The 19,917-nt window shown below is 38.1% G+C and overlaps 1 protein-coding gene and 1 long non-coding RNA gene across 3 annotated transcripts in view; one reads left to right on the top strand and one right to left on the bottom strand.

Moving 5' to 3' along the window:
- Positions 1–1,201: 1,201 nt before the first annotated feature.
- BCKDHB (branched chain keto acid dehydrogenase E1 subunit beta) overlaps positions 1,202–19,917 on the bottom strand; it is a 263,556-nt gene continuing 244,840 nt past the window's right edge. The window contains exons 10-11 of one of the 2 annotated variants that reach the window (XM_021082900.2): positions 4,000–4,148; positions 1,202–1,485 (exon numbers count right to left, since the gene is read on the bottom strand). In XM_021082900.2, coding sequence (XP_020938559.1) covers positions 4,008–4,148 — 141 coding nt within the window. In that variant the 3' untranslated portion in view covers positions 1,202–1,485; positions 4,000–4,007. 2 annotated transcript variants of the gene reach the window in all.
- On the top strand, positions 13,171–18,710 carry LOC146406177 (uncharacterized). Its single transcript, XR_014807865.1, has 2 exons — positions 13,171–13,296; positions 15,713–18,710. It is a non-coding gene; the product is annotated as an uncharacterized LOC146406177 (long non-coding RNA).

The following is a 19,917-nucleotide window of genomic DNA, read 5'->3' on the forward strand; positions in this document are numbered from 1 at the left end:
TGGCAATCTACAAATTGTCAATTTCTATATTCTGGCTCTAAAAAATCTGATAAAAATAAACAGGAAACATTTATATATATATATATTTATTTATTTATTTATTTATTTTAGGGCTGCACCCAAGGCATGGGGAAATTCCCAGGCTAGGGGTCGAATTGGAGTTATATCTGCTGCCACGGCCACAGCAACACGGGATCTGAGCCACGTCTGTGACCTACACCACAGCTCAGAGCAATGTCGGATCCTTACAACCGACTGAGTGAGGCCAGGGATCGAACCTGCATCCTCATGGATACTAGTTGGGTTTGTTACCTCTGAGCCAAGATGGGAACTCCCAGGACACAACTTTTTAAATTGTAGTTTTAAAGTAATGTATGCATTGGTAATCCTTAAAAAAATGCCCATTTTTCCCCTAGTGTTTACGGAGAAAGGAAAACACTACATGACCCCATTTCTCTGGGTTTTTTTTTTTTTTTTTTTTTTTTGTGGGAGGTGGGGATCTTTCTGCTGGAACTGGTGGGGAGCAGCTCCTCTCAAGCGTATGGGAGGAGAAGGGATCTGACAGCCCTTCCTCTGGGGGCAGGGCTGGGATGAGGACTCTGCAAAGGGGTCCCTGAGACTGTCCTTAGGTATTGCTAAACCATGGTAAAGGGCAGGAGAGGCCCAATCAGAAAAAGAGGCCCTGGCCAAGTCCCCAGCAAGCAGGCTTCCTCCTGTCCAACAGAGTCCTTAGTTGCTGTTAATGTATTTTCTTCTCTTTTTTTAGCTACTTAATAATATAAAGAACATGGAAAAAAACATTTATAACATCACGGCCAAAAAACCAAAACCAAAGCAAGCCAGAACAAACAAGATGGACGTTTAAATGACAATTTTGTCGCAAGAGACAGGCTTGGGCTGGCCATCTCCCCCCCCAAAAAAAAAGAGGCAGCAAGGTTGATCCCACCCCACTACAGTCTGGAGAAAAAGTACATTTGTTCAGCACTACACCACCTTGTCGGGACAAAAGGGAAGAACAAGGGAAAAATCCCAGAAGTTTCGTCAACATACAACCATCTTAGCCACAAAGAACAAAACCAAATACGATGAAGTTGAAAGAATCAGCATTTCTAAACATTTCACTTTCATTCAGATTTAATGAACAAGTTTATTGCTCTGCCACAAAAATTCTTTCTACTAATGAAAAAAAAGAGACGTGATATGAAGACAATCTGATTTTCCTTTATTGAACACTATCCCACAGCCAATATGTACAGATGCAATTAAGTAGAATTTATAAGCCTACCATGTGGAACATTTAAAAAATTACTCTGAAATACTCTTAATGGAAATGATCAATTTACATGTCTTAATACAGTAATTCATAATTTTTCAACCAATATCCAAGATGGTTCATTTCATAAAAACTCCATTTTCAAGAAGAGGAAATATAGAAAAAAAAATCAGAAAAATATTTCAGTATCTAGTCACAATCTTCAAGTTTTTCTGTAAAAGAAATAAATAATAATTATAGACATTCTGGCCACCCTGAACTAAATATAGATTGTATGATTACTTTCTTTAATGACATATTTAACTTCCAGCAGAGCAGAGCTATTCTTGTATCACATTTTCACAATAGACCTGAAGATGTTTTTATGTTCAAAAAGAAATACAAGTCCAGGAGTTCCCATAATGGCTCGGCAGTAATGAACTCAACTAGTATTCATGAGTTCAGTCCCTAGCCTCGTGCACTGGGTTAAGGATCCAGCGTTGCCATGAGCTGTGATGTAAATTGCAGACGTGGCTCCAATCTGGCATTGCCATGGCTGTCGTGTAGCTCCAATTTGACCCCTAGCCTGGGAACTTTCCTATGCCATGGGTACGGCTCGAAAAGAAAAGAGAAGACAAGAAAAGAGAACAAAGAAATACACATCCAAATTTAAAACCAGTACCTTTAAAAATAGCAACAAGGGAGTTCCTGCTGTGGCATAGCGGTTAAGGATCTGACATTGCCACAGCTATGGCATAGGTTGCAGCTGTGGCTTGGATTCGATCCCTGGCCCAGGAACTTCCATATGCCATGGATGGGGCCAAAAAAGGAAAAAAAAAAAAAAAAAAAAAGAAAAGAAAAGAAATAACACTAAGGCACACAGCCTTACCTTGACTCCCTGTTATAGATGGACCATGGAAGGGATAAGATGGACATAAAAGTGATAAAGTCCTCTAACCAGTCCTAAACGAGCCTGTAGAAGCTGGCTGCCCTCATAGGCATTAAGAGGACATCAGAAAGACAGCATCTACTTCTACGTGTCCAAGAGAAGACAGGGGGCGTGTGGACTAACTTACGACACACTTACATAAGTAAGTGTGGCCCTAACTTATGCCCATAACAATATCCTCAGAACAGAACTACCACCATGGGGATCCTAGTGCCAGATGAGGGCAGTATTTTCTCTACATGGACAAATGTAAAGGTGTCTGGCTCTGGTAGGTGAGTGGGCCTTAATATCCATACATAGAATTCAGGGATTGCAGTGTTTTCTAAACTTTAAAAAAGTCTGGGCTATGTTACTATCTAAAACCTATTCTCACTTTTCCCTTCAATACAGTTCTTTAAAATGTATTATTATTATTTGGACAACCTAAGTATTAAAATGTGAAGCATTTAACTCCCATGTATGCATTTTGAACCATTTCATAAATGCCAGAGATAAAGTAAATCAGTATATTAATGACAACAACTTCTTAATTAAAACTGTGGAAAACTAACTTAACAGTTTTTAAATGGTATTCATTTTTGCCAGAGTAAAACTACTGGAGGCACAGAAAAGCATGGCCTAGAAAATCTCAATGAATACATATCACTTATTATCCAAAAAAGGTCTGGAAATGGTAGTAGTGCTGAATATCTTTTTTTTATTATTATTTTTTTTTTCGCTATTTCTTGGGCCGCTCCCGCGGCATATGGAGGTTCCCAGGCTAGGGGTCGAATCGGAGCTGTAGTCTCCGGCCTACGCCAGAGCCACAGCAACGCGAGATCCGAGCCACGTCTGCAACCTACACCACAGCTCATGGCAACGCCGGATCCTTAATCCACTGAGCAAGGGCAGGGACCAAACCCGCAACCTCATGGTTCCTAGTCGGATTCGTTAACCACTGCGCCAGGACGGGAACTCCCTGAATATCTTTTTAAAGTAACAATTTCCCTTATACATAATAAACAGGTTTTCTGTTCAACAAACCTATCTTTCAAGATAATATAAAGGCACATTTCAGAATGCTAAGAATCATCATATAGTTTATGTTTTAGTTTTTTGTTTGTTTTGGTTTGGTTTTGTGCTTGCTTTCTTTCTTTCTTTTTTTTTTTTTTTTTTTGAGGGCCACACCTGGAGCATATGGAAGTTGCCAGGCTAGGAGTCAAATCTGAGCCACAGCTACCAGTCCACCTTGCAGCCACAGCAATGTGGGATTTGAACTCTGTGATCTATAACCACAGCTCATGGCAACACTGGATCCTTAACCCACTGAGCAAGGCTAGGGATTGAACCCACATCCTCATGGATACTAGTTCCCACTGAGCCATAATGGGAACACCTATATAGTTTAAATCACTGGCGTCCAAATTAATGGTGCTTGAAGTGCCGTCTTTCCATAACAGAAATTATCCCTATTCATGAATAGTTTAAAATACTGGTGAAAATATACAGAAAGGAGGGTAAAAGTTGGAACCACTGGAGTAAGACTTATTTGCAATCACGGCAGACGGCAGCTTCATCTGGTGTTATTCGATGGTAACATATGGATGCTTCTGTTTTATAGGAATCAGATAATACATATGCTTGATATGTTTCTATTAAATGTGAACATAGGTTTACATTTTTTTTCTGAAATCCACGCTTTGTTCTGAAAGTTGCCAGTTACGAAAATACAACACACTGATGACTGTTGTTCCTTGGCTCACAGGACATCAATGTAAGGGACCCTCACTAGCTTTCTCAAAAAGCAGGGCAGACTTACCTCCCTGGTCAATAGTTGATCATTTTGCGAAGGGCATCATAGCATTTCCATTTGTCTGGGATATAGAACGGCTCAAAAATGTGAGGGAATGGCGTGTCATACCCACAAACTCTGGATATAGGAGCTTCAAGGTTCAGGAAACATTCTTCCTGCAGAGAAGAATCCAGATGGTTAACTTTAAGAACACTGATGTTTTTTGTTTTGTTTTGTTTTTTCCTTTTACATCCGCACCCACGGCATATGGAAATTCCCAGGGCCAGGCATCTAATGGAAGCTAAAACTGAGACCTACACCACAGCCACAGCAACATGGGATCTGAGCCACATCTGTGACCCATACTGCAGATTGTGGCGATGCCGGATCCTTAACCTGCTGAGTGAGGCCAGGGATCGAACCCACATCACCACAGACACTATGTTGAGTCCTTAACCCACTGAGTCATAGCAGGAACTCCAAGAACACTGCTTTTTATTCATAGATATGAAACATTATGATTTAACATACAATGCACCCAAGGGTATTAAAATAATTACATATATTATAATGTGAAAAAAGCAGGTAACCAGAGTATCCTGGTGGCACAGCAGGCTAAGGGTCTGGAATGGTCACTGCTGTGGCTCAGGTTTGATCTCTGGCCTGGGGACTTCTGCATGTCACAAGCACAGACAAAAACCAAAAACCAAAAACAAAACAGATAATGACATATTTGGCATGATCCCAGTTTTACTTAGAGTATATTTTCATGTTTCTATGTGTATTTTAAGCATACACACCCTCTGGGATTATACCAAACAGGCTATTCTACAAATATAAATGTATGGCAGAATTATAACAAAATGTTCACAGTAAACTCTGCAGGTTGAATTAGTGATGGTAAGTGTTTTCCTGTTTCCTGCATTTTTCAAATTTTACATATAGTCAACATGTATTACTTTCATAATATACATTATCACTAGCAGACTGAACTACCATTTACTTCACTATGACCAGGTCTCTCTCAGCGCCAGGCTTTGGTAGATGCTGTCAGTCCCGGGCTACTCACAACCCAAGCCCACTGCTCTTTGCCTAACAGATGCACTGACATCTCCCTGCTATCACCTTAGGAGGCATCTCCACCAGGAAGCCTTCCTTGATAGTACCTCCCCAATCCTGCCCCACTGATGAGGGATGTGCTTTGGCCCTGAACTCCCACAGCACTGAACTCAGCACAACCCACAGCTGAGGCCCAATTATCACTCTTCCCTAAGAAGGTATGAACTCCACCAGGTGAGGCTAGTGATCTGGCTCAAAAAAAAAAAAAAAAAAAAGTAAGATCCCAATCACAGGAGACCCTGTAGGAAATTATCTTCAAGGGGAAAAAAATAATGTTATTCAAGGGAAAAATTCAAATTTGAAAATAAAAATTTTAGAGCATTAAAAAAAATCAAAAAAGAGATACGTGATTAAACTAGTCAGAGAAAAATGATACTACCATTCACCACTATTACCTGAAATCACAATCTTGGGTTTTTACACATCTACTTTCTACACGGCCTTATGTTCCAAAGGAGTTGAGAGGGTTCACAGTTTCTTAGAAATTTCACTAACTGTATTTTTAAATTCTTATCCAACACCATATACAGGCTGGCTCTTCCAGCAACAGGAAATCTTCATCAACAACATGAGAACCTTGAATGCGTAAGGTTTAGAGTCACCTAAGAAATTCCACAACTAATGAGTTCAAAGAGATGACAGATTGGGTGGGCTGTTTCTTGACTGAAATAAGTAATTTTAAAGGGATTTAAATTGTCAATTTGGGATTAACTCAGTTTATTACTTCAGTTGACATGACCTGCTTTTTTCACCTCCCCTGAATACTACATTCTTCATAAACAAAATATCCATGGGCACTGCTGAATACTGAAAAGCAAGGGCAAAATATTTCACTTAAATACCTTTGATCTTCTGCATGTTAGAAAATATTATTCTTTCAAGCTAGTTCCCTGGAAAGCTGATAGAAGGATGTTTCAGTGTTTGTGAAAATCACTATTTTTTAGCAGAATGACCAACATCACCAAACTAATTTTTTTTTTTTTTCAAATATCAGTGCTTCTAATTCCTCAAGAATGTGCGAGCATGCTACAGGAATACGTCGATATGTTTGCAGAGGCACAGAAAAAGGCTGTGAGGTCACGCTTGAACTGTAAACAGTGGTCACCCTTGGAGGCAGGGAGTGGCAAGGAGGTGACAAAATGATCCCACTTGTACATTATACGTACTGTTGGAGCTATGATGTCATAGCAATGCCTTTGTAATTATGTGGCACTGAGATAAAGGAAAGAGTAAAAGGAATCCTCTTCTTATGCAAATAAAGGTTCCTGTTTTATTTACACAAATCTGTTATTTTATATATAGTATTTTCTTAACTTGGAAGTAGTTACTATAAGGTATGTAGAATTAAATGATTATAAAGTATTATATATAAATGAACTATAAAAATCATGGAAGATAATTCAAGAATATATGATTTAGTTTTATAAAGATATATCCTAACCAATGGAAACAGTATAAAATTTTAATGCTTTGCTATCTGAAATATTAAAGAGACAAGTTATTAAAGAGTATTAAAGAGATAAGTATTAAAGTATTAAAGAGTACAAGTTATTATTTCTGTTATAATAACATTATAATATTATAATTATAATATAATAATATAATACTATAATAATTATTATACAATAATAATAATAATAGAATTATTATTATTATTATTATTATTATTATAACAAGTTATTATTCTCTCTGAAGTATTAAAGAGACAAGTTTTTCTTTCCATGGACTTGTATTAAAACTTCTTTTAAAGAAATCAGAAATAAGATGTTTGGGTCAAGCAGCTGTGCAGTTACTTCCTACTAAACTGGTTCACATACACGATCTCTCTGTAACTATGTGTGTCTTTGGCAACTATCAAAACAGGCATCCTTGGAGTTCCCTGGTGGTACAGTATGTTAAGGATCTGGCATTGTCACTGCAGTGGCTTGGTACTCTGCTGTGGCGTGGGTTCGATCCCTGGCCTGGGAATTTCCGTATTCTGCGGGCGTGGCCAAAACCAAACCAAACCACAAACAAAAAAATAAGTGTCCTTGTTCAAGCTCATTTTTTTCCCTCTAGAAGCCATATGTACACACAGACACAGAAATATTTAAAACTTCTCAGAAGATTTGTAGATCAACATACCAGATTAATGCTGCACAAAGTTTATCTCTCTACATTATTTCCACATTATGACACCCTAACTACAGCAACCACGTGCCCTGAACTTTCAAGACAATTCAGATTAATCATATGCTTCTTTTTCATTGGCCACATATGCCCACTCATATTTTTAAAACTGTGATGATTTTTGATTTAGAAGTAGAAACCCATAAAATTAGGAATAGATAATTACTTAATCTGCGGGGTTGTCATGAGGGTTACCAGTAATATCCAGCCAGGGGCTAAGATAGGAAGTACCAGTTTCTGGTCTCCCTTCCTGGAGAGCTTGTGTGCAGACCGGCTCAATCTGTTTGGCACAATGATGGATGGGACTGCAAGGTTCCAAAGCAGATCACAGTGGAGCATGTAACCAGGGGCAACAGAAGAGAACCCAGGCAGGGCCAAGAGAAACTTTCTTCCAGCTATACGTGTTCCAAAGTTTCTCACCCTGGATCCAGTGAAAAGAGCCAAAAGGAAACTACGAGGTAGTAACACCTACCTATACGGTATGTGCTTTGACATAAATAATCAGGTGCTTTGAGAAAAAGGGATAGTCTAGTCCTTCTAAAAGACCCTCACAGGAAATTCTAGGTGATGATATTTGAATTTACTTCTGAATGTGTCTTTCTATAAGTATGAAAATTTTCATTATGTTAAGAATAGCAAGCAGTACTTAGGATGTAGCGACACAGTGCTAAATGAGTTCTAGTTTATCTCATTTAATCGTTTTAACAAATCTATAAGGTAGGTATTATATTTCACTTCCAATGAGGAAACCAAGTTGAAGGAACTTGTTCAAGGTGGACCAGCTACATACATCATCAAGTTAAGACTCAAAGCTGACTGTATTCATTCTGCAAATTTTGAGGCATAGCAATAACAACAATAAAAATGTTTAAAAATGGTAAAGTGGAAGGCAGGCTGGGAATAAGGTTTTACCATAGACCATCGAGAGGGTTAAATTCGGTCTAAGAAGCCTTTCCCATGTATATATAAGGAAACTAGAAGTTAAGATGTGAAAAAGCTGAAAGCACACATTTAAGCAGGACAGTAACACAGAGTGATAAACAGACAGTCTTGGGTATCAGGAAGCTCCAGGCGGTCCTAAATGATTTAAAGACGCATAACTCAAACTGCTTACATATTAGCCATCTGGGTTTCTATGCATGTTATAACCAGAAAAGGAAGCAAATGATATGAAATAACAATTCCAAATCCTAAAAATCGCAGATGCAGGCAAAACACATTATTTTCCTATGTTCTGTAACAAAGCAAAAAAAAATTTTAAACGCCTTGTTGAAATTGTGACGGATGGAGAGACTATCAATTTTCTAGCAGGTAAGAGAGAGTAAATAAACATTAAAAAAAATAGGATCCACGATTGTTTTAGAATAAATATTATCGCTAGGTTTTGAAAAATTAAGTGTACTTAATATTAGCTATAGTTAATAATACTGTATGGCATATTCGAAAGTTATTAAGAGACTAGATCTTAATACTTCTCATCACAAGAAAAATGAAGTATATGGCAGTTATTCATGTGTTTTGGTGAATGTAATACAGGTTACATGTTATGTACATGGGTATGTAAAGGCATGTATATTTGGGTTTTCATGGGTTCCCTCAAGATATCTCAATATTTAACCTCATTTCTCCATTAAAGTTCTAAGGACCTGAGCTATAAATCCTTGTCACCGTGTCACAGGAGTTATATCACTGAAATCAGTGTCAGGCATTCTACCCTGCAGCTATGGTGACTTGCAACAAATCTTTTTGTTGTTTTTATGGCAATGCTGTATAATGTAATTGATCCAGCATGGAATTCTATCTGAAAGGAATCTTTGTTCTACTAGGATTTAACATCTCTAAGGCTCTGTTGACAGCAAAAGAGAAGTATCAAAAATTCTGTCGGTCGTGTTATCATTTTGTGACTCCACTCTTACTCTGCCTATTTGCCTCTCTAGCTTGGGCAGCAGCATATGAGAAGTACCTGGTTTCATGCCTAACATATCATAGTGCTCAGTAATTGCTAGGTTTTTTTTCTTCCAGTTTTATTGAGATATAATTGACATAGAGCCCTATGTAAGCTTAAGGTGTGCAGCATCATGATTTGACTCATGTATCATGAAATGATTGTCACAGTAAGATTAGTAAATATTCATCATCTCATCTAAATACAAAATTAGGGAAATAGAAACAAAAAAATGTTTCCTTGTGATGAGAACTCTTAGGACTCTTTCTTTCTTTCTTTTTATTTTTATTTACCTTTTTTTTTTTTGGAGGGTGCTCCCATGGCCTGCAAAAGTTTCTGGCCAGGGATCAAACCCGGATCAGAGTGACCAGAGCCACAGTAGCGACAACACCAGATCTTTTTAATCACTAGGCCACCAGAGCACTCCAAGACTAATTCTTAAGAGCTTTCATATATAACAAACAGCAGTTGTACATTGAATCCTAGTACTTATAACTGGAAGTTGGCACCTTTTGACTGCCTTCATGCAGTTCCCCCTCTGCCTCCAGTAACCACAAATCTGATTTTTCTTTAAGTTTGTTTTTAAAGTATAATTGACCTAGTAATTGCTAGATTTTTATTTTCCTCTTAAGATTTCCAAGTTATAATAAACCCAAGATATCTGAAATGATAGACCAAAGCACCATTGAAGACAAGATTTTGGTACAAAGAACAGCCAACACTGAAAAGTTAACATCCATTATAGTGTTGTGCCTGACAGCTACTATTTATTGGACACTTACTAAGCCTTAAAAAATGTAAGAAAATACTCAAAACAAGTTACTGCTGCATGAGGAAGGAGGGTGGAGGCCACTGAGGCCACAGAAGGAACGAGGCTGAGCTCACCAGAAAGGCAGGATCTGGTGCTGCCCCCTGGTGGGGAGCAGGGAGCCTACACACTGATTGCCAGTTCTGGGCCTAGAATGACAGAGTAATTATGGCCAGATAGGGAAGTCAGGCACTCCAGAAATGGTTAAAAAAATAACACACACACACACACCCGGGGCAAAAGAACATAATTTTCAAGCATTGCTACTATAGAAATGTAGCCTGTCAGTCAGCTACTGGAAGGTTCCAGGTAATGTGATCAAGACACACACACTTCAAAAAATAGTCAAGAATAAAGACCAAATACTATCATTTGATTTAGTTTTTTTCACGTTGCTTTGTAAATATCTTTAATTTGTTTAATTTTTAATTTACTTTTTATTGTAGTTGATTTAGTGTTGTGTCAATTTCTGGTTTAACCTGAGTCTGAAATTGCATTGAAGGAAAAAATGAGAACTGAATGATTGCTTTAAAAATAATTCAAATTTCTTTCTAAGAACAATTTTGTTATAATTTTTATTTGGTCTTTCGAATGTCAGAAAGTTGGATACAGCCCATTGCACAAGACTACATCTTGGAAAGTTGTGAAGTTTAAAGTGAGATAAGAAAAAATTAGGTCTTTTATGTTCCTACTTTCTTACGGCTGATACAGGATGATGAAATTTCTTCCCCCTTTCCTGAGAAACTATTCAGCTAATTTTCCTAAAGTTTTAATGGAAAGTCAGAAACACAGGGCACTGTGATGAGAAACACATCAAAGTCAAAATGCACTGCCTATAGGATTATCTGATGAATCCGGATTTCATATTCCTCCTTGGAACAATGAGGACGATCAGTCCACAACTTAATTCCAAAGTAATAACTCAGATTTGTAAATTACTTTGCAAACAAAAAGGTCCAGGTTATACCACATAATCATTATGCTGCTCCTACCACATTTAAATTAGGGGCGCACATTTTGTTTCTAAGAGGGCGTTGGAGGGGGAGGGTAAATTAAGCTTATTGATGTTATAAGCACTGAACAAGGCATATAGATTGTAGAGTTATCATCTGTTTTCTAGGAGAAAACATTAAGAAACAGCTTGAAGTGATTTGCGAATGTGCTTAGTTTTAAACCTAAACTCCAACACCATTTAGTCCTTCTTAGTTATTATTGAAAATAAAGCAAAATATTTTGCTTCTAAATTCAATTAGTTGTCTAGGAGCCGTAATGAACTATGCAAGAGTTGAACTAAAAAAATATGAGGAAAACAAAATTTACATACCAAAATGATGTCTATTTGATAGTCCATGAACTTAGAGACCTATGTTTTGATTTGAAGTTGATGACTCCTAGTTATTTATGTAAGGTGAGACATCACCCAGCTTCCAAATATTATCAGAGAATATTTGTTTCAAATCTACCATGAAAACTTGCCCACAGCCAAAACATTTGAGTTTCAGCAGATGAGAAAAAATGATGCTGGTGTCTGAATCACAAATGAGTCACAGAAACCTGAGAAGGCACTCTGCCAGGAACTTGGAATTAATTTCATTACTGAATTAAACAAATACAACTTTACTGATGTAAAATAAAGTATTTTTCATTTACCCTAATGGTTTGAGCAGTATATATTGCTTTTTTAAAAAACGGAGCTTAAAATATACATGTTATGTCTGTATCACTCTTCTATATAGCACAGACCTATGGAATGTACTCTTCAGACCGCAGAGTCCCTACTCTATCTCCAAACTAACAGGATGCTCCCCTCATCATTACAGCTATGTTTATTTTATTTTTCTAATACCATGCACACGAGATGCACTCAACAAACACTTGATATGAGGTCTCTCACTTTTAAAATACAGTTGAACCAATTCAAGTAAATAAGACAGTATACAAATAATATAATTTCATCCAGCTTTGTATAACACCTATGACTACAAAACATTATAGTCAACCCAAATATTTCAGCAAAACTTTCCTTTAAAATTATAACCTTGACTAAATTAAAAGTTAAGATCTCTATTGCTTAACCTCACTAGAACATCTTCAATGTCTGCCGATTAAAAAAAAAAAGTCCCTTTCTTCCTCTTTAATGCAAATTACTGGCAATTTAGTACAAATTTTGTTTTCTAAGATTTCTTTCAGCTAGTTAAAGAATGGAACTGAATTCTAAACTCGGATTTTCACTTAAATTCAAATTCCATTTTTAAAATGGAAGTTTCTTTCTGAAGTTAGACAGAAATATTATTTCTGATCCAAACGGGTTTCCTTGGATACAGTCTAGCTACCTTAATCAGAGTTAGAGAATGCTATTAAAATATACATAGAAAAGGATTTATGGTTCAAATTTGACAGTTGTGTTAGGATATGAAAATGTTAATATAAAATTACCTATGACTCTCAATACATCAATTTTACATTACTGTAGAACAAATTTTAAAATTAATGTTAATAACTTATTATATAGCAGAAATTGCTTTTTTCTCCAAATGACACTTTTGTAAATTTCACTATTTTAAAATCAGAAGTAAGTGAAAGCAAGGGACAACTTCTTTCTACCATTTATAATCTTATCTGAAATCATTTTTTTTAAGTACCTAGTGCTCATTATGGCCCAGAGACGGTACTAAATATGTTACAAATATTAAGTCTTTTTAATTGTTCATAAACACTAAATTAGCAATCACAAAGGTAAAGCAAGCACCCCATCCAAACCACTCTGGTTTGGTTCTGCTTTCGAACATTCCCCCAGATATAGTTTTGGGCTGTGACCCGCTGGGGCGGCCTCACCATTTACACCTGAAGAGTACAAAGGCTAATAATAATAATAATAACAACAATAATAATTTCTTCATTAAATCTTCCCTCAACATACTCTGTTAATTTGCTGCAATCAGTCTTCAAAGATGTGCTGATGTTTAAAATGTTCCAAATCTAAAGTTCTCTTAAATTCTTGAAAGATGTGCAAATCTTGACATATAAAATGCACTGTGGCTACAATGCCTTTGTTAAAGCACTTTACATTCAACAGAGAGGGGGAAAAAAAAGGCAATGCTCTCAAATTTCCACAGACGCTGAAGCTTCTCAAATTTTATAGTTCAAAATTCTTCCTATAGAAAAAAGAATCCACCGGCAGCGAAGTTTGAGAGCGGAATTTCCTTAGAATGGAAATGCATAATGATAAACATAAGCGACTAGCAGCACTGGGTCGTCTCAGGAACAAATCACTCTCTGTAAGGTAGGATTTTTGCTTGGCTTGGCATTAGGACATTTAAAATACTCCTGTAAAGCAACTTTTGATGATCCTACAAGGCATTCAATTTTTCTGCTTGTTTCTCAGCAAAATTCTTTGTATGGCATTCTGACACCACCAAACGGTGCTCGGAGGGCAGAAATCAATCCTGGCTGAAGTGACCTTACGATTGCTTTGTCTCACAGAAAGCATATTCTTTTAGAATCGGGGGTGGGGGTTGAACCTGCACTCAGAAAATTGCTAGTGGGACGTGTCACTGTCCCCATTTTGCAACCTGTTTTTTGAAGTTTCAAGACTAATTACAAAACGAAACTGCTAGAATAGAGTGATTTGACCCTCTCTGGCAGCATCTTTCTAAAAAGTTTAAGAAGTTGGATTACAAACAAACAATAGAAAAAGAGGGCTAAACTATTTGCTATTTACATATGATACTCTTTTGTTACAGTATAATGGCAGCTTTTTCTTTACGGGTTCTTTCTCTCTAAACGTTAAATTTCTAGTCTACATTTTTGTTTATGTTTAAAAAATGATGAAACAACTTGCTAAATGTAAAAAAAAAAGCAAGGAAAGAGAAAAAATCAACTTTGTTTTACCTATATGATGCCAAAAGAGACATGTCAATGTTTTTTAGCGAATTAAACATAATTTGTTTTTTAAAGTTAATCTGGGGTGTCACAGCAACACAGCCTTTAAACTTGCTTTTGCCGAATGTATCAATCAGACCAAGTTACTTTTTTCTTAGCAGCTTAATGTTGGTCATCAGGTCACTGCAATTTTAATAAGAAAAGCACAGCAGAAATAAATGTCCTAGGCTAGCATCAATTATTTCAATTAGGGAGATTGGTTCCCAAACTTGTTAACTGGACCCCAGGAGCAGTAGCATTCCCAAAGTTTAATAATTGAACAAATTAACAAAGCAAACAAGTTTCTGGCAGAAGTCTCTGACCTTTGTTAAGAAAAGGCTTACTTGTAAGAGCTCTCATTATTTACATGCAGATGACTTTTGTTAACATAAGGAGTTTAACCTATTCATTAAAACAACTCTAGCAATTTTAATTATGGTCTATATCAAAAAAAAATATATATATATATATGATGCAGAGTCCAAAAGATATTTTCAGTCCTATTTACTGTATTTACATATGCATGTTTCTACCTTTAAAGTTGGGTAATATTTCTTACAAAGAAGCTCTTCAGGTTGAATGTCTAGGCATTTACATACATGTTTTCATGTTAAAATTTCAAGAATCAAGAGATAATTGAGAATTAGGGGGATAATATGCATTCCCTCCTTTTTTTTTTAATTTTGTATAAACTGTATGCTAATGAAGTGAACCCAATTCTGTACATATTCTCACAAAGTCTGTATTGCATACTCAGAGTGGACAAATTTCTAACAAGCCTGATTAAATCATAGATACATTAGTGAAGGGGTGGTTAGTAACTGGGAGCTGGTTCTGGTTACTTTCATAGTTAAGCATGAAAATTTAATGTTAGAAATGTCCAGAGGGACTATTCCTTAATACATTTTCATGAACGACATTTATATAGGTCCTATCAACAGCTGATGTTCATATATTTTACTGATTTGGACCAGACCATTTACATACCATTTTTTATCTCCTTACTTGGAGCTAAACTATATAAAAATTCAATCCCGTCCCTCAACGAGGCATCAGGCTAAGACTCATAGCACTGATCCCCACAGAGCATATTAGTCATATGCCAACAGACAACAGTGTACATACATCTCACATGTGGTCACAAACCAATAATTCTGTCTTTAACCAACACATGATGAATATCCTGAGAAACAGCACGGAGGCTACCAGGAAAGAAATGTGTCCAGGTGGCCATGCATCAGTTCAGGAAAAGGAGTACGCAGTACACGTGGTCAGAGAACAGAAAAGCCAGGCGGTCACTCAAGAGTGACAAAGAGATGTTCCTACTGAATAATAAACAAGTACAGTGATTTATATCATCCCACTGAATCCTTTCAGCAGTCTAGGTGTCAGTGACAAGTGGGGTGCCGAGGCCGGCAAAGGTCAAATGAGGTGACAGAGGTCACCCAGGGGTACTTGAAGGAGTACACACACCTGCCTGGTTCCTCCTGGGTCTCCTTGCAGGAGACTTTAAAAGTGGGCACAACAGTCTTTCATGGATGCAAGGTGAAAACTGTATTACTAGAGTTACCACTACCACCTTGAAAGAGAAACTGGTGGAAATGTCTGCTTGTTTAGGAAATACCCTATCAAGATCTTTTTTTTTTTTCTTTCCAATTTTAATAAAAAGCTTAGCAGTTTTTAGTGCCTTGGGGCAGGGGTCACTGGGGAATAAATGGATCTTTTTAGTTGGAGTTGCACTAGGTTAAGCTTGGCTGTCTGTGCTTGGTGTCTTTTAGATTCTCGCTGAGGAGAAGTTGAAGGGAAGGAGGGACAAAAGTGGAATTTGTTCCTCGTTTTTGACCAACAGCTAGTTTGAGTGCAAGGCGCAAGCTGCCACTTTGGGTTCTGAAGCTGATTTTGAATTTTCAGGAAAACATGGGCGTTCGATCTATGGTAGGCTAGACGTTTAAAGTTTCTTCTAAAAGTTAAAAAAATCATTACAGTGCTTCACCAGGAAATTAAATTTGCTCATTTTCATCTCGTTCCTTACCACTGATTGACTCTACATGAACTTAGGTAGCTAAGTAATTTGATAAGAATGCGACGGCTTTTTGACAGATTAGACAAATGGTTTAAATCAACATAGGTCACAAGTTTTCTCCTGGTCTGAACTTAAATTGGAATATGAAATGTAAGCCTCTGCTCCCAGTAAATATTTTATGGCTCTTTTCCATGATTAACTCACTTTGGAGAACTCTAAAGCTACAGGAGAAAATTTCTGGCGGATTTCAATACATGTTTCTTGAGAAGAAAATGAAAAATTCTTTTTTTTTTTTCCCCCTGCAATGAAAACAACAGACAGGGCATTGCAGTTAGGTTCATCTTAAAGTTAAAATGCAAATTTAAGTGTGGTGTGGGGGTCTGCCGGCTTCAGTTAGTGGTTATTGGCACAGTCTGCACAGCTGGCTCTGGGGTGTTTATTAAATAGCCCTGAGCTCTCATTATAGGTGCAAAGCTCGTTGCATGCTCATACGTGCCATCCAGTGGACCTGGCCATGTACAGAGGAACCCATTCCTGTGCGTGGAAGCTAAGGGGTCCCAACTGGCTGAGGCCAGCATTTCGGTTATCCCTGAAAATTGTCACTTTTACAGCTCAATTAAAACATGCATTAGGATTTCATCTTTTTCAACTCCCAGCTCCCTCCATAAGCGGGCTTCTCTTTGACAGAACAAGTCAGCAACCTGCAAGCATTTTCCTTAGGTTGCCTCAAATGCTAATGATGGAGCAAATCGAATTAAGTTTGTATGATTTGCTTCAGCCGTAGGTACCTCAGTGACTCCAAAAGGAATGTGAAGCGTCTCTTTTCTCTCCAAAACAACCACGCCGCACGCCAAACTGATAACCGTTAAACACAGCTGCAGAGCAAATGTGGTGGGGTTGGGATCCTGTAAATAGCGTTTACACTTCCATCTGCCTGCAGAGGCAGAACCACCACTGATGGCAGGTTTCTATTACTGTAAAATGAATGTCATATATAAAGATTAAGTTGCTTGTTTCGCCCAGCACTTACTGAGCTGATTTATGTGCCACGAGTTTCCTCCAGGTGAGAATGTTCACCCACACACTGGAAACCCTGACTATTGATCAGCGCATACCATCAGCATCTTGCTGAAATGGCCTGCAAGCTCTGCAGTGCACAGAAATAAGAGCAAAGGTTGCTTTGGGTGTTTGGGGGCATATTTAGGGAATAACCCACAGGCAATATAGCTAACTGCATTCCTGAAGAAAATCACATACACTGTGTTTATTAGAAATGCTTTTCTTTTAAATTACAGTAAGTGTGCAAAAACAAATCTTCAGACACCTCTGAGCTACAGATATTAAACTATTTTTTATTTCAGTAGGGGCTCTCCAAACTGGGTGGGTTGCTGGGCGCTTAAGGCCATGACCACATTCCCTCCAGAGGCTGTTAGACTGCTATGGCAACTAACCTTCCCCCATCAATAAGCAACAGCTCTGAATGCTGATGTTCGGGGGTGGGGGGGTGGGGGTGGGAGTTTCCTTTTCTGTGGCAATAAATAACGACATGAACTAGTTTCAAGACTGAAAATACCACTTTTTTGTGTGTGCAAAACAATTATCTTTGCTGACTGAATTCTTTCACTAGAATTCAACTTGGTAAATAAAGGCAAAAAAAAAAGGGGGGGTGGGGAATCAGCCATCAGAGTCCAGTTCCATTTTAAAGCAAGAGTAACATTTTTGACATAAGCAATCTAAGGATATGGCAGCTGGAGTAGGTTATGAGTGGAAGAAAACCAGGTCTCCCAAGACCAAATGACCTGTCAGAAGCAAAACTGACAGCAAGAAAACAACATGTGCTTCCCTGCAGCTCTTGGAGTTTCTTAAAAGAAGCACACATGTCAATAGCCCTATTTCTTATCTGTGATGGTTTCCAGGCACATACTTTATTACTGGTCAGGGTAACAAATAAATTGATTACATTTTAAAATTCAATACATTTTATTATATTACAGTTGTACAACCATCATCACAACCTGATTTTAGAACATTTCCATCCCAAACCCGCAGTCCCCTTCTCCCCCCACCTGTCTGTCCCCTTTGGTAACTGCTAAGTTCTTCAAAATCTGTGAGTCTGTTTCTGTTCTGCAAAAGTTTGCATCCGTTTGTTTTAGATTCCACATATAAATGATAGCATATGATATGATTACATTTTTTTTTTTAAGTTAACTACATCTTTCCCTCCTATTTAAGGAGGAAAGTATTTGTCTTCACTGGCTCAAGCATCGCGGTTAAATCTTTAAGCTGTGTCTCGTTTTAGGTTGGCAAACCTGACAGTGTGAAGTGCCGTGCACGCTGGTTTTCACAGCCTATGGTATTAGGAGTGCAGTGTACAGCACAGAGTAAATATCTGCTAACGCAACAATTCCAACTGTGACCTATATTCTGTCCCACGCTGGGGTGTTAATGAACTCTGTCACTGATGAAGCAAAACATCAACAAGGCAGGAAGTGGGGTGTGCAGATTTTCACTCCTTTTGCAATTACTGAACCCTCTTACTCATACACCAGATGCCACACAGTTGCCATTGTCATCCAGTCCCTCCCCTAGTTAGAGCTTTTTCCTGGCTCCCCAAGGCTTATTCTTTATCCTCAATTCCCTCGCAGCCCAGCGCAGACATGCATGGGCTCACTTCCATGCCAAAACTTACTATCTCATAGCACCATCTTGACATACAACTCTCTGAATTTTCTATCCCCTGCTATCTTCACAAAGATCACTTTTCCAGTTCAGCTCAAGGATCCATGTCCAAGAAGCCTTTAGGACCTTGATGTTCACTTAAAAAAAAAAAAAAAAAAAACAAATTCCTGTATTCAACCATTCATCAATCAAATATTCCCAAGCCCACTGTGTTCCTACTTTCACAGGGTTTTATATTCTGCTGGGAAAAATAGGTACAGGGAAAGGTTGGAAAGGAAACAGGTAAGGGGCCTGTGACAGACAGTGGGGTGGTTGAGCTCAGGGAGGATGTGAAAACACAAGGAACCGGCTCTTCCCAGGACCCAGAAGGAGCATCTACATCAGGGATGCAGGAAAGAGCTCCTGTGACCCAGAGATGGAGAGAAGGCCCTTGGGACCGTAGCCCAGGAGGAGGGGGCACAGCCAAGGAGGGACAACAGAGCAGTGAATAGGGAAGGAGGACAACCAGATGGCCAGCAGACCCGCCCTGGCGGGAAGATAGTGACAGATGGTTCTGATATTTTCCGTATCTGTATTCCTCAGAGTCGGTTTGAGAGTAGCTACGGAGACTTCTAAGCTTCTCCAGGTAAACTCAGAGTTCACTTACAGGAAATCAGAAATACCAGGAGATGTGACTTGGCTAAGAGTTGCTGATAATCTGAGTGAGATAGTAAACAATATAGGGATGAGGGCTATAATTCAAAGTACCCCATAGGAACAGATTTTGAATGTGTGTGTGTATGTGACATTCAGAGGTAAACAGCATTTCATTCGGAAAGAAACTTTTCCAGGATCTACATGGAAATGCTCACTCCTGAGGAAGTTGGAAAAATAAAATTAGAGGATTGGAGAACTGAAAGCCTCTTACGGTAGTTTGCGGCTATACAGGATCCCATCTTGGCAAGGAGTCAAATATCTGTCGTAGTAAGTAAGCCATTTATTACCATACCCGGTATCTTCATGATAATATCAATTTCCCATTTATTCACACTACTGATTTTTTCTCCGTCTCTCATCTCCACATCTCTCAGTGGCTTTTTATGATCATGCATTGTGAAGGAAAAGGCTTCTAGGTGAGTAACCTAGCAACGAGTCCAGAGATCATATTTTTATAGATGTTATCGACTATTCCTTTGGCAGGAAGCAGGAATCTACTGCAAATAGAAATGGATTTTCATGTGCTTTGTCTAAGGGCAGCAGAAAGAAACCTTTCCTGCTCATTCATGCCCTCTCCGGATTTTC

The sequence above is a fragment of the Sus scrofa genome, chromosome 1 (assembly GCF_054392235.1).
Source record: "Sus scrofa isolate SSC_HxYL_T2T_F1_AM1 chromosome 1, Sscrofa_HxYL_maternal_Yorkshire_Landrace_v2.0, whole genome shotgun sequence".
NCBI lineage: Eukaryota > Metazoa > Chordata > Mammalia > Artiodactyla > Suidae > Sus > Sus scrofa.